At 35.6% G+C, this 14,132-nt stretch overlaps 2 protein-coding genes across 2 annotated transcripts in view; both read right to left on the bottom strand.

Moving 5' to 3' along the window:
* Positions 1-14,132, bottom strand: part of Ano3 (anoctamin 3) — a 390,715-nt gene that overhangs the window by 314,209 nt on the left and 62,374 nt on the right. The gene's annotated exons all lie outside the window — the stretch shown is intronic.
* LOC107135713 (E3 ubiquitin-protein ligase RNF13-like) lies at positions 825-3,054 on the bottom strand. The gene is given in 2 exon segments (XM_048788511.1): positions 825-2,746; positions 2,748-3,054. Coding segments are annotated over 2 exon segments (1,149 nt in total). The 5' UTR covers positions 2,928-3,054; the 3' UTR covers positions 825-1,777.

Here is a 14,132-nt window from a genome sequence, read left to right as displayed (position 1 = left end):
CTTCTCAGAAGAAGAAATATGAATGGTAAACTAATATATGAAAAAATATTCAACATCTTTAGCAGTTAGAAAAAATGAAAATTAAAACTATACTGAAATTTTATCTCACTCCAGTCAAAATGGTAATTATCAAGAATTCAAGTAACAGTAAATGTTGGTGAGGAAGTGAGGGAAAAATGTACACTCATACATTGTTGGTGGGACTTCAAATTGTTGCAACCACTCTGGAAAGCTGTATGAAAATTCCTGAAAAAACTAGGAATGGAACCGTGATTTGACCCAACTATTCCTTTCTTAAGTTCATATCTAAAAGATTTCAAAAAAGCATACTACAGTGATACACTCACATCAGTGTTTATAGCAACTCAATACACAATAGCTAAGTCATGGAACCAACCTAGATGCCCTTCAATAGTTGAATATATAAATAAATTGTGGCATATGTACATAACGAGTATTACTCAGCCATAAAGAAGAATGACTTTATGATATTTGCAAATAAATGGACAGACCTGGAGACTATCCTGATGTGTGATATAAGCCAATCCCCCAAAGTCAAAGGTTGAATGTTTTTGCTGATATGTGGAAGCTAACTCACAACAATGGGGGAGAGGGGAATAATAGATGTTCAGTAGATTAGACAAAGGGGAATGAAGGGACAGAAAAGAGGATAAGAAAAGACAAGACAGTAGAATGAAAATGAAATAACTTTCTTATGTACTTATATGAATATAACATAGTTAATCCTTTTTTTTTTAAAGTGGAAAACATGTTTATTAACATTCAAATACCTCTCATACAAGGCCGTATAAAAATTCTTAGCATTTTGATTATACAGAAGTCTATATTTTCTACATATAGTTACAGTGATATATAATATAATTTACCTTTTCATAATACATTGTTTCAATACATTAGTTCTGTTAAACATAAGCACTTATTTTCGAATTCAATACTTGAACAATTTCTCTGTACATAGTTTCGCAGGGCTAGTTAGCATAAGATGCTCTTTATTAAGAGGTATATGATCTGAGTTAATAGTTGCTGAAGTTTGGTATTTTTATGCAGCGTTTTCCTTTTGCTTTGATCACAACACAAAACCCTTAAGGATACTGAAATCCAGTAAGTAAAGTCCAGAGACATTACCTTCACTGTTGATTCAAATTTGTACATAACACTATAGTATTAAACCCTTAAAAAAAAAAAAAAACTTAAAATCTGCACTAGTTATAGACTTTCCCTATCAGGATCAGACTACTTGGGAATAGGAAAGCAAAAAACAGCTTCAGAGTTTGTGGTGACAGGAGGAAAAATACTAAGTTACTTTGTTGCATTTCACTAATGATGGCGATCTGAGGGAACACCAAAATACACATTCCAACTCAACCTACTTATAACTGTTTGTGGAGGTGAGAGTTGGCTTAGCTTGAGCTAGATGGCTGCAGGACTAACTTCATGTGTAAAGCACAAAACATTTGCATACTGTGATCTATGTCTTAATTGCAAGCTATATTGAGATTTTTTTTTAATGTTTTGGCTAAATTTCATCCCCAAAGAGCTCATTTGATGCCTGAGTGACAGCACCAGTCTGTTATTAGTGAAAGGAAGCACACTCCTGCAGATAAGTACCGATCAAAAGCCTGTTTCAGTAATCTGATTAAACTAGAACGCTAGAAAATAAGTTAATTCTACAGAAACCTCTAAAGGGAGCAAAAAATCAAAATACATACCTAAGTAAACATTTCAAGGGAAATAATCAACCAGTCACCTCCGAAAGTCAGACGGTGTTGGCTATGTTGTAATCCCGGTCTCCATTGGCCTGCAGCTGGACCACAACACTGTGCTCATTGATTTCGTTCTCTGCGTCACTGCTGTCAGTATCTTCGTTGTCCTCGTCCTCATAGTCTGAAGACTCTGTCATGTTCTGATGAGAGTGGGATTCCGACAAAGCCCCAAATGACTGAGCACTGACAGAAGCCAAAGGTCTCAGCAAGGGGGTGTGCTCTGACACCTCGTTTTCCTCTTGACTGTTGTCTGTGTCAGAGTCTGAGTCACCTTGAGAAGGAACGACTTTCTGCTTGCAGACGGGACAGGTTTTTTTGGTTTTAGTGAGCCAGGGGTCTACACATTTGCAGTGGTAAGCATGGGAACAGGGAAGGACTCTGAGCTTGTCTCCATCTTCATAGTCATCCAAACAAATGGCACAGACATCATACTCATCTCCTTTCCTGAATTTGTGTACAGGAAGTTTCTTAAGTTGATCTTTACGAAGTCTATTTCTTCTAGCTCTATGTCTGTCCTGGACAAATTTTGTGATCATGAATATGACTATCAAGATGAGACAGATGCCCACTATGATGAGGAAGGGGATTAAATAGTATTCCAGAGGAAGGCTGGATTCTGGAACCAGGATAATGTGGCTCCCTTTCTCATATGTGAATTCATCTTTCAGGGAACTGGCTGATGATTCACCAATAAATACAGATGGAATGTCAATTTTCTTTAACACATCAATGTCGTTGGATCCCATGCTAATGAGGTCATCAGAATCAACATTGTGGACTATCGCTGCTTTGTATCCTGCTCTTTGTGCATTTAACACCTTTATATCAAAATTACAATCAAGTCTTCTAATTAGCACGATGAAAGCGCCAGATGAATTGTCCTTTAGTGGTGGAGGTGCTATGGGCTCACAAGCATTCTCTGGTTTTGAGTTGATCAGAAAACCCTTTAAGCCTTCAGCTAGCTGGAAGTCTATAACCAAATCTTGCTGGAAGATCATCAAATGTCTGAGATGCATTTTCCAAATTATAAGCTAAAATGTCCGCCTCTACAGGCAGCAGGTTTAAGAAGGCAAAGAGCTGGACGGTCAAGAGGGTGTAGACTTGTGTAGCCGACAGCATGAGCATCCCTATGGAGAGCAGCATCGTGTCAAATCACCTGGAAGCCGGGCCGCAGGACAGCTCACGGGCCGCGTCGCTGAGGGAGAAGTCCTACCCAGACTTCATAACTGAACGCCGCCCAGCCCCTCAGCCCCGCGGCGGCGCGGGCACGGCCCATAGTTAATCCTAATATCATGTACATCCATAAGAATGGGGTTCTCACTAGATTATGATATATTCCATGCTTGTACAATTATATCAGAATTAATTCTACTGTCATGTGTAACTAAAAGGAAGCAATAAAACAAAACCAATCAAAATTCTGGTGAGCATTGTAGTATATTATTTTAATTTTAATCAGAAAACCATTGAGGAAGATGTTGCTATTTTATTTGTTAAACAATAGTATCATTAAATAAATTACTTGACTATGTAAAGTCATGTATTTATAAAGCAACCAAACCAGAATGAAAGCAAGATCTATTGAACTTTGAAGTACTTTAGCTAAAAAGATGAAGAGGGGATATATTTAAACATTTATTGGGTTTCGTGTATTAATTTCCTCTTTATGTCTTAATCCTGATATTACACTAAATGTCAGGAATCCTCTAACACCAAAGCAACTTGAAATCTGCCATAATTATATCATTAACCCTATATCTTGAGACTTGACCTCCAGAGATACACAGGAAAAATCTAATCACCAATCTCCAATGTGACTTTAGAGAAAAACTTTTAACTCCTGCCTCCATCCTGACAGGAGGTAGAGGAGGAGTACTTTCTAATAGTTTCCCCTGGGGAGAAAGAAATCAATTTTTAATAGATTGCCTTGGTTTATATATGTGTTTGTAAGATTTTATAAACTCTAAGTCTCAGCATATAAAGTCAAAAGAAGGTCAGGTACTTCATCTCTACCACAAAATAAAGTATATAAAAATCCTACAAATATTATTGTAGCATTTTTCTCTTTCTATAAAGAATCATATTTCACTTTAGTGAGAGTTCAGTCATGAAATACTCTCACATAAAAGTGAAATATGGCCTTTTTCTATTCTTTTCAGAACATTTGGACACTCTTGTTAAATAAAGAAAATATGTTTGGGTAAATTGTATTTCATTTCAACAGCATGTATCTAAATATGCCAGCTTAAAGATCAAACCCAGATTTCTACTTATTTTATATATAGACCAGCCTCACAAATATGTGAACAAAGGAACATACACATAAAAAATTAACCCTTAAAAATCAAATAATTCACAAAAAAATCTGTGAAATTCATGATGATATTAACAGGAGCAAAGATAAGTTATTGTATTTCAGATAGCTGTTTTAGATTTTTAAATTATAAAACTAATAATTTTGTAATAACTAAGTTAACACATATTTGTTTGAATTGTGTTTCTTCCTTCTTCACCTATATCCTTGTTTTTTAAACATGGCTCATGGTTTATTGTTTTTCGTTTCATATCTACATAGGTAAATCAGTAGTTGGATAAAGGAAGGCAAGTAATGAGGTAAGTAAATACACACATAAACTCTTTTAAAAATTAAAAGTCATGTATTTCTGAAGTATCTCTGCTTGCTTTTTATAAATTGTTGATGGACCTTTGTTTTATTCATTTATTTATATGTGGTGCTGAGAATCAAACCTAGTGCCTCACACATGCTAGGTAAGTGCTGTACCACTAAGCCACAACCCCAGCACTGTTGGCTTTAAAAAAAAATTCACACATTTTCAAACAGCAAATTAATGCCCTTTGCATGGTTATGACAAAGTAATGCCCTTTGTCATACTTTCCCAAAGGCACCAACAGACGGCATTAAATGTCACTTGTGTGTAGTCACAATAGATTTATGAGTTAATTGATTTATCATCAGAATTTGGGGATGTAGCCTGTTTGTATTATCCATGTCTGTCCTAAGGACTTACACTCTCTTATTTATGTCTGGACGACTTATTCATCAGTGAGAGTGGTGTTTTAGAAGTAACTACTGTTATTGTATTGGGGCCTATAAGCTTTTTTAGTTTGAGCAGCATTTGGTTTTTGAAATTGGGTACATGAACATTTGGGGTTTAAATATTTATATATCACTATATCTTCTTTTTAGATTGTTCTCTTTACCAATGTGTAGTGTCCATCTTTGTCTCTCCTCACAAATGTTGTCATGAAGTCTGCTTTGTCTGATATGAAAGTAGCTTAAAGTAGCTACTCCTTCTTGCTTTCAGATTCCATTTGCATGAATTATCACCTTCCATCCTAAAGTTTCAGTCTGTGGGTGTTTTTGCCAGTGATATATATTTATTGCAGAATACACACAGTTGGATATTATTTTTAATCCAACCTATAGTTCTATGACTTTAATTGGAGAATAAAAACAATTTTTACTCAATGTTATTTAGAGAGTTATGTGTTACTTCTTGTCATTTTTATTATTTATAATGTTTGTTGTATCTCTGTTTCATTTTCCTATCCACTCTTATAAAGAGAATTATTATTTCCCATGTTCTCTTGTTTATTTTTATTTCCTTTTTCTGTGTGTGGGATTCTTTAAGCATCATCTGACATAGGAACCATGAATTTCTTTAATTAATGCTTAATGTGGAAGGATCTTATTACTTTTCAAATTTTGGAGGATAGCTTTGCTGAATGTTGTAATCTAGATTGACAGCTACTTTTTTTCATGGCTGGAAACACATCAGTCCATGCTTTCCTGTCCTTTACATTTTCTGTTGAGAAATCTGCTGTTTTTCTGATAGTTTTACCTTTATAAATGATCAGGTAGTTCTCTCTTGAAGCTTGTAAAATCATTTCTTTATTTTAAACTTTTGGCATTTAAACTACATTATTTCATGGAAAGTTACTTTTCTGGTCATGTCTATTTGTAAATATCTCCAGTACCTGCATGTTCACCTTATTCCCAAGATTAGAGAAATTTCCTGCTATCATTTCACTGAATAAGTTTTCTATGTCATCTGCTTGAATTTCCATTCCTTCTTCAAGACTCTGAGTCTTAAATTCCATTTTTAAGGTTGTTCCAGAGTTCTTATACATCTATTTTTAAAATTAATGTATAAAAGTTATAATTTACTTGCCTTGTTTAGATATGCTGATATTTTTTTTTTCTTCACATCATAGTCTTTTGGAGAGACTTTCCACTGAATTTTTTATTTGGTTTGTTGTGCCTTTTATTTCCAAATTTTCTAATTGGTTCTTTTGCAAAATACTTATATTTTCCTTGAAATGCTATGTTATATTGTGTATTATCTTCCTTAGTTCATCCCATGCTTCTTTTAATTCATTGATCATTTTAACCATCAATTTTTAAAATTATTTATCATTTCCTCAATTTCCATGTCATGGATTCAGTGTTGGGGAACTTTGATCTTTTGAGGACATTGTGCTTGTGTTATCTGTCTTTGTGTTGAAATTTGTCCTTTTATTTGGACAGATGTTGCTGCCACTGTAAAGATTTTTAAAAATAATAAGCTGTCTCTCCACAGTGTGTTCTGAGCTAGGGGTCTATCTCAGCTTCAAAGAACCTATTCAACATGTTCAAAGTGTTATGTTCAATCCATAGCTCTGCTTTGAGAAGAGAAAATAACCATCAGTAACAGCTACAGCTTGAAAGCAAACTTTATTTCAACATAAAATTTATTTAAATTGTTCTAAAGCTCAGCAACTTGGGAGACTGAGGCAAGAGGATTGAGAGTTCAAAGCCATCCTCAACAGATTAACAAGACATTTAGCAAGTCAGGGAGACCGTGTCTTTAATATAATATAAAAAAGGGTTAGGGAGCTTTCTTTCTGGGCTGCCGCAGAAGCTGCTGTGATGCCCAGAAGACATAAAATCAAGAATCAATAAATAGGATGTATTTAAATTAAAAAGCTTCTTCTTAGCAAAATGAACAATTAATAAATGTGAGGAGACAGCCTACAGATTGGGAGAAAATCTTTACCACATGAAACTCAGATAATGCATTAATCTTAGGATATATAAATAACTCATAAATCTTAATATGAACAAAACAAGTAATCTAATCAATAAATGGGCTATAAAACTGAACAGACTTCACAGAAGAAGATATACATTCAATTAACAAATATATGAAAATGTGTTCAACATCTCTAGCAATTAGAGAAATGCAAATCAAAACTACTCTAAGATTTCATCTCACTCCTGTCAAAATGGCAATCATCAAGAATACAGGCAATGATAAATGTTGGTGAGGATGTGGAGAAAAAGGTACGCTCATACATTGCTGGTGGGACTGCAAATTGGTACAACCACTATAAAAAGCAGTATGGAGATTCCTCAGAAAATTGGGAATGGAACCACCATTTGATCCATCTATCCCCCTCATTGCTTTATTCCCAAAGGACTTCAAATCAGCATACTATAGTGATGCACCCACATCAATGTTTATAGCAGCTCAATTCACAATGGCTAGACTATGAATCCAACCTAGGTATCCCTCAATAGATGAGTGGATAAAAAAAATGTGTGGTATATATACTCAATGGAATATTACTCAGCTTTAAAGAACAGTAAAATTATGGCATTTGATAGTAAATGCTTGGAGCTGGAGAATATCATTCTAAGTGAAATAAGCCAATCCCCAAAAAACCAAAGGACAAATGTTTTCTCAGATGCTAATTCACAATAAGGCAGGGGGCACTAGGGAAGAATAGTGTTACCTGACATTAGGTAGAGGGAAGTGATGGGAGAGGAGAAGTGAGGATGTGTGGATAGGAAAGACAGTATAATGTAACAGACATTACTTTTCTAGGTATATATGTGACTACATACCAATATGATTCTGCAACATGTACACTCAGAAAAATGAGAAATTATATCCCATGTATGTAAGATATACCAAAGTACATAAATGTATTCTACTGTCATGTATATCTAATTAAAACAAATAAAAAAATTAAAAAGAGGCCAGGGATGTGCCTCAGTGGTTAAGCAAAACTGGGTTAAATCCTCGGTACCAATCATATCAAATCAAATCAAAACAAAACAAAACAAAAATGTTCTCTACAACTTCATTAACCAAAGAAGGAAGGGGGGATAATTATGTAGAATAGACTGAAAATTTAGACACAAAGAAAATAAGGTAACATTAAACTATTTAGAAAACAGAGGTAGAAAGAGAGAAAAAGAAGGAAAGAAAGAACAAGAATAAAACAGAATTAAAAAATAAAATAAAAGCATGGGGAAGGGAAATCAGAAGAAAATATGATGAAAGAAAGAAATAAAAATAGAAGAAAATAAAAATGAGATTTTAAAAAGACAAACTTTAATTAATGAATTTTTTAAACTACTTTAAAATCACATAAAAACACACAAAATAAAAAGTAGTGACAGGAAGTCAAGCAAACCAACATAGAACACAATACATGTAAGATCAAAAGATAAAAATCTCCCTGCTGTGGTGCTTAATCTGTAGAGGTGTCTCTCAGCTACCTCCAATTTTGAAATACACCAAGTATTTTGGGGCATGGACAATATTAAATCCTCAACTTTATGTCTTCTGACCGGCCTGGGCATGAAGGCAGTGAGAGACCACTGGTTCTCTGTTGGGCTGTGGTGGAGGGCATGCTTTTGATTTTTACCAAGTATAGATCAAATCCTTGCGTCTAAAAAGTGCCTAGAACTCAGCCACCTTAGCTTATTCACCTAGTATTTGCCCTGCTCTCCTTGTCTAGAGCCAACCTAGATAGCTCTGGGTGTCCTGCTGAGACCCTGTGAGCCATGGGACCTTCTGGGGACTGTATTATACCCAGCCCAGTAACCAAATCCCTCCTCACTGGCCGCTACTGTTTTGTGTGCTTGTGGGGGATTTCTTGGTACCCAGGGAGAAGGACCATTGGTTTGGGGTTAACTACTCTGCTGTCCTCTGGCATGGACCAGGTGGCTCTGGAAACTTTGAAGCTGGCTATGAACGTTTGGATGCCCCATTCTTGCAGAAGGGCCGGAGTCCTAATCATACAGATGTTTTCAAATATTTGTTGAAGACCTATTAAGTGAAAGGCACAATGATGCTGTGGCTGGTAACATAGCTGTGTCCCCTGATTATCAGCTGTTGGAGGACAGGTATGCATACTTCTCAATTCCTACATTCTAGCATAATTACTGGCAAAAAAGAGGGTTCTTAGTAATCACTTAAAGAATAAATTAATTTGTAATACATTTCTATATGACCCAATTGTCTGACTTTGTCTTTCCATTTGATTTGAAAACGTTAGGAGTTAACGAACATTAATGTTTTGGTCAGCTTCCTCACTGCTGTGACTGAAAGGACCCAACCAGAACAATTTAAGGGAAGAAAAGTTTGTATAGGGGCTCAGGGTTTCAGAGGTCTCACTCTATGGACAGCAGACTCCATTCTTCAGGGCTCAAGGTAAGGCTGAAAATCATGCTGGAGTGTGTGGCAGATGGAAGCAGTTCACATAATAATCAGAGAGGAGAGAGAGAGAGAGAGAGAGAGAGAGAGAGAGAGAGAGAGAGAGAGAGAGGTCTCCTTGCCAGATACAAATATACTTCCCCAAACCATACCCCCAATTCCCACCTTCTCCAACCACATCTTACCACTTTTGTTACCAATCACTTAATCCCTATAAGGGAATTAATTAATTGATCAGGTTAAAACTCTCATAACCCAATCATTTCTCCTCTGAACCTTCATGTATTTTCTCATACATGAGCTTTAGGGGAAAACCTCACATCCAAACCATAACAATTAAAACATTTCGTCCACATCTTAAGCACTAAAACTTGAAAGGAGTTTGAGAATAGAAATGCAAGAATAAGATTTCCAGTAAAGTATCAAAGGATGTGAAAGAACAAAATACTGCAATGTTACAGATTATAGCAAAAGAGAGCAAGTTACCTTAAATGAAGTGGAAGATTTGGGCTGAATAATAGTAGATTATACAGTTGGATAAATAAAATGAGACCTTTTGGTGGATTGCTTTCAGATCTAGTTCTATGAGTTTATATATCATCCATTTAGACATGATAAACATGTAGCAAAGGCAAGTGATTATGAGGTTAATCATAGAAGAGATAAATATGATCAGCTTCAAAACTCAGAACAAAGGAAAAGTGAAAGCTGACATTTTTAGAGTATTTGCAATATACTTTACCTGGACTCATAAGTGTTTTGGCAAGATCAGCAAGTTTATGGTTGGTATCTTCTTCCTTGACTTTTTCCTGTGTCTTCTCATGGTCTCATATTTATGCCCTAATCTATAATTCCTAAAAGTGAACGTGTCATGTTGAATTATGGAGCATTGTAAATAATTCATTTTTACTTATTTTTCTCTGGGGATTGAACCCAGAACTTTATGCATGCTAGGCAAGCACTGTACCACCAAGCTAAATCTCAATACCCTAACTTAACTGCTTCTTTAATGTCCTTAACTCCAAATAGGATCATATGCTTAGTACTTCCAGTTAGGGTTTTAGAATGCAAACTTTGGATGGGGGCCACATTTCAAATCATAACAAATGTCAGACACTACAAACTGGTGGAGCATGAACTTAAAATCAGTCTTTGGGTGCTGGATCCTCTGACTCCTCTGGTGAGCATCCTTTGCTTCCAAGTGACATGGTACTCGGTGATGACAGTCAATAACTGAAGAGCTGAGCTGTCATGCACTGAATCAGTCAATATAGACAATAGCCAAAATAAAATTTTGGCTATTACTATCCAAATTATCCAGCATTACTGAAAAAGTATGAGTAAGAGATTAAAATGGAGGAAACATTGCCTACAACTCCCCTTCTATTTTCCCCTATGGATTAGCACTGGCTAGGGTCCACTAAATCAGCACAGATTGAGGATTTTCCTCATAGCTAAAAAAGAGTGAGCCCTGAGAGAGTAGAGAGGGAAGAGGAGGAATGGGTAGGGATGGGAAACTACTAAGTACTGAATCAGAGTAGAGAAAAGGGTGTCTTCAAGTCTGACACCAGTGAAAAGGCTTTGGCAGAGGGGCCTGAGGAAGAGGCCTCTGAATGGGGCTGCTTACTCTAGGAAAGCAGATTACATAAAAGCACATGGCCAGTGTGGAGGAGAGAGGAGCCATGTCCTTGACTGTCACTCCAATAAGAGTCTTCAGTGCATTGGTTGTGCACAGTATTGAGAGGGGAGGGAAGGTTCCCCTTGGAAGTCTTGTCAGATAAAGTATTTGTAATTGTCTATGGTTGGCCCTGAAAGATGACAAACAGGTTTATGTCCAGGAGCCAGAAAAGATGAAACCTTCTCTATGATCCTGAATCTGTGAGATGTGGAGAAACCATGTTTATACACATGAAATAAGTTTTCCTTTGAAGTACTTTGAGAAGATCATCATTTCTGTTGCATGTTGACTATCTTCTTTCAGTGGCTTACTCTTACTTATTTCTAGGTTCATTAAGCCTCTACTATGGTAAAATAGATCAACTCTGGTACTGTCGCTCTGCTACGGAGAGAACCATGTTGTCAGCAAAATCAGTCAAGAAAGGAGCTCACATTTGTGGTTGATCTAATCTGGAGCTAGGATTTGTAACTTCTTTGGAAGCCAACAGAGACAGCAACCATGGCCTTCAGAACATCAGTTCTAGCAATCTCCTCCTAATTCAGATATGTTTAAAAGCCAAACAGTCAGTATTTTATATAACACCCTTGGTTTAACAGTGCAGAAGAAAGAATTTTGCAAGTAGGAGGGCCTTTGATGTCCAAATATCTATCTAATCTTTCTGCCTACCTATGTCAAAGGGCTCCGAAGATATCAGGGTGATTATTTGCACTGTATTCTTAGCAAGATGCTTGGGTCTGTCAATATACTAACTCATTTAATGATGATAACAAGCACATTGTCAGGTGCTGTCACCTCCAATTTGGTTGTGATGAGACTTCCAGAATCTGTACATTAATACCATCAATCCCCTTAGAATGGGATATTAAATTGACTTGGACTTTCTTTGAAATAGATCTGCCTGGTTTCAGATCTCAGGTTTTTGGCTACATAGTGCTCTATGATCTTAGAACAAATATTTGAAATAACCAACTGATTATTTATGTATGTTTTAATATTTGCTGCTACTCTGAACGATATCTAGCACATACTTCATATCCAATAAATGCTGATTTTCTTGTATTTTATTCCAGAGCAGTAGATTTAACAAAAGACACAGATATTTATAACATGGGGATTCCTCTTTATCTCATTAGTACTAGTTGTTTAAATTTGTTCTTAATTATTTAAAAATTGCTTTTAAAATTAAAAAAAAAATGCTAAATTTTATTTTAGCATATTTTTCAAGGTTTTATATGCCAAAAAGACAATAGGGAAATAACAATGTGAGGTAAAAGGAAGTTATAAAACCCTGTACAGAGAGTAAGAGTAAATACAGTCTTATCTCAAATTTTTTCCCCAGTGGACCCAGCAGAAAATAGAAGAGAAATTATGTAAAGAGACAAAAAGATTATTGGGGAAGCCACAAAAAGGCAAGAAATTTGGCAAATTTAGTTGGCATCTTCCTGAACAATAAATCCAAATTTTCTACTGCTAAATTTGAAAAGAGATTTTTGGGTTTCACATTTAAAAGAAGAGAAAAACATTATGGAAATGATCATGACTGCTCTCAATAAAGTTTCATTCTCTCTCAGCTGATGGTGATGTTTTTAAAGTCATGGTCAAAAAAATAAGAAAAGGACTGTTGCCAAAATTACCTTTTGAAGCAACATGAAGTAACCGAAATTGATAAATTAGAGAAATAATGTTTTAAATTTGTTTTTCTTAGTACTCACACAAAATATAGAAAGTTCTTAATATAAATGTTCCATAGATTGAAATACATGCCTTATAAGTCATTTGTGCTGAGTTTCTGGCATAAGATTTAGTTAGCAAAATGCATTTAGCATTTTAGGGTTTTACCTCAATGCTTCCTTATACATACTCTCAAAGAGAAAGCCTTAAGTGCCTTTGGAAAGTGATTGGAAAATCCCAGGTAACTTTAATTCTAACCACTGCAAATCTTTGTTTTGTCTGTGGGAAGGTGGTTCTTATAAGAGCCTAATTTTACTTTACATGTGAAAGTCTTTAAAATACTTAACACTGACTACTCTGTACTTAGAAATAATTGTTGTTTGACTTAGATTTTAACTGCTTGGATTTAAAGTGTACAAGAGCTAGAATTATATCCACTCTGTGGCATAGGTGCCCTGTAAATAGTGTTAGTCAAATAATGAATGTGTGTATTCTAATCAGTATCCTTTGATCGGAGTCATAGGGAAAGTGGAAGTAATGAATGAGAGATCTAGCCTATTTCAGAAAAACTGAATTCTGGGCATGAGCAAGTTTTAGATTACTTCATTTATAAAGGTGAACAACTTTGCAGAGGTAGACTAAAAAATTCTCTTAGAAAATTCATACAGGGATTTGATGAGTCCCAGTGTAAACATCGAGTTATAAAACTATATCAGATCAAAATTTTATCCCAGGGATGAGAGGTAAAGAGTATTTTTGAAATACTTTCCTCATTGCTCAGAAGGATTCTAATAAAGATGGATGGACAGGGACAGGATTTCCCACTTCAGTGTGGAACTGAAAACTTGTCTATTCATTGGAATTAAAGGTTTACTTGACATTTATTCCATTCACCACTGATGTTCTTTGAATTATAACAATTTGACTTCTAGGTTTTTTTGTTTAATTTTCATTTTTGATATATAGTTTGTCAAGCATCCTGCTCAGGATAAAAGCTGCCCATGTGAATTTGTCCTCCCTACGTAAGCTTTGAAAAATGGTCCTGTTTCAGGGTATTTGATGATTACAGGACTCAATTGTGGAGCCACTGTTATTTGTGCTGCAAAGGATTACCAAGAATGGCAGGAAATCCCTGACCAAAGAGTATAACATTTCTCATAAAATTCTCCTTATCTAGAAGAGGAGGTTTGAAGGATGCCATTCATGATTATGGATTGTGGTATTGCTAATCTTGGGAGTGTGTGTAGTACTTATTGCTTCTGAAGTTCTCTCGTTAAACTGTATAGTGGAGGAGGATTCTGATTTTCCTCATCATTGTATCCTCTATGCCTGCCATACAGAAGATATGGAACAGTATTTGTTGAATCATGAATTACGTTAATGAAGGACTTACGAAGTCACAAGCCAAGAATGGAAGATGTGAAGATGAAGCAGTTAGTCCTAGACCTCAAGGAGCTCCCAGATAAAGGATGGAGTAGATAGATGTGTGTG

The sequence above is a fragment of the Marmota marmota genome, unplaced genomic scaffold, assembly GCF_001458135.2.
Source record: "Marmota marmota marmota unplaced genomic scaffold, marMar, whole genome shotgun sequence".
In the NCBI taxonomy this organism is placed as follows: domain Eukaryota; kingdom Metazoa; phylum Chordata; class Mammalia; order Rodentia; family Sciuridae; genus Marmota; species Marmota marmota.
This window is presented reverse-complemented; position numbering and strand designations above follow the sequence as displayed.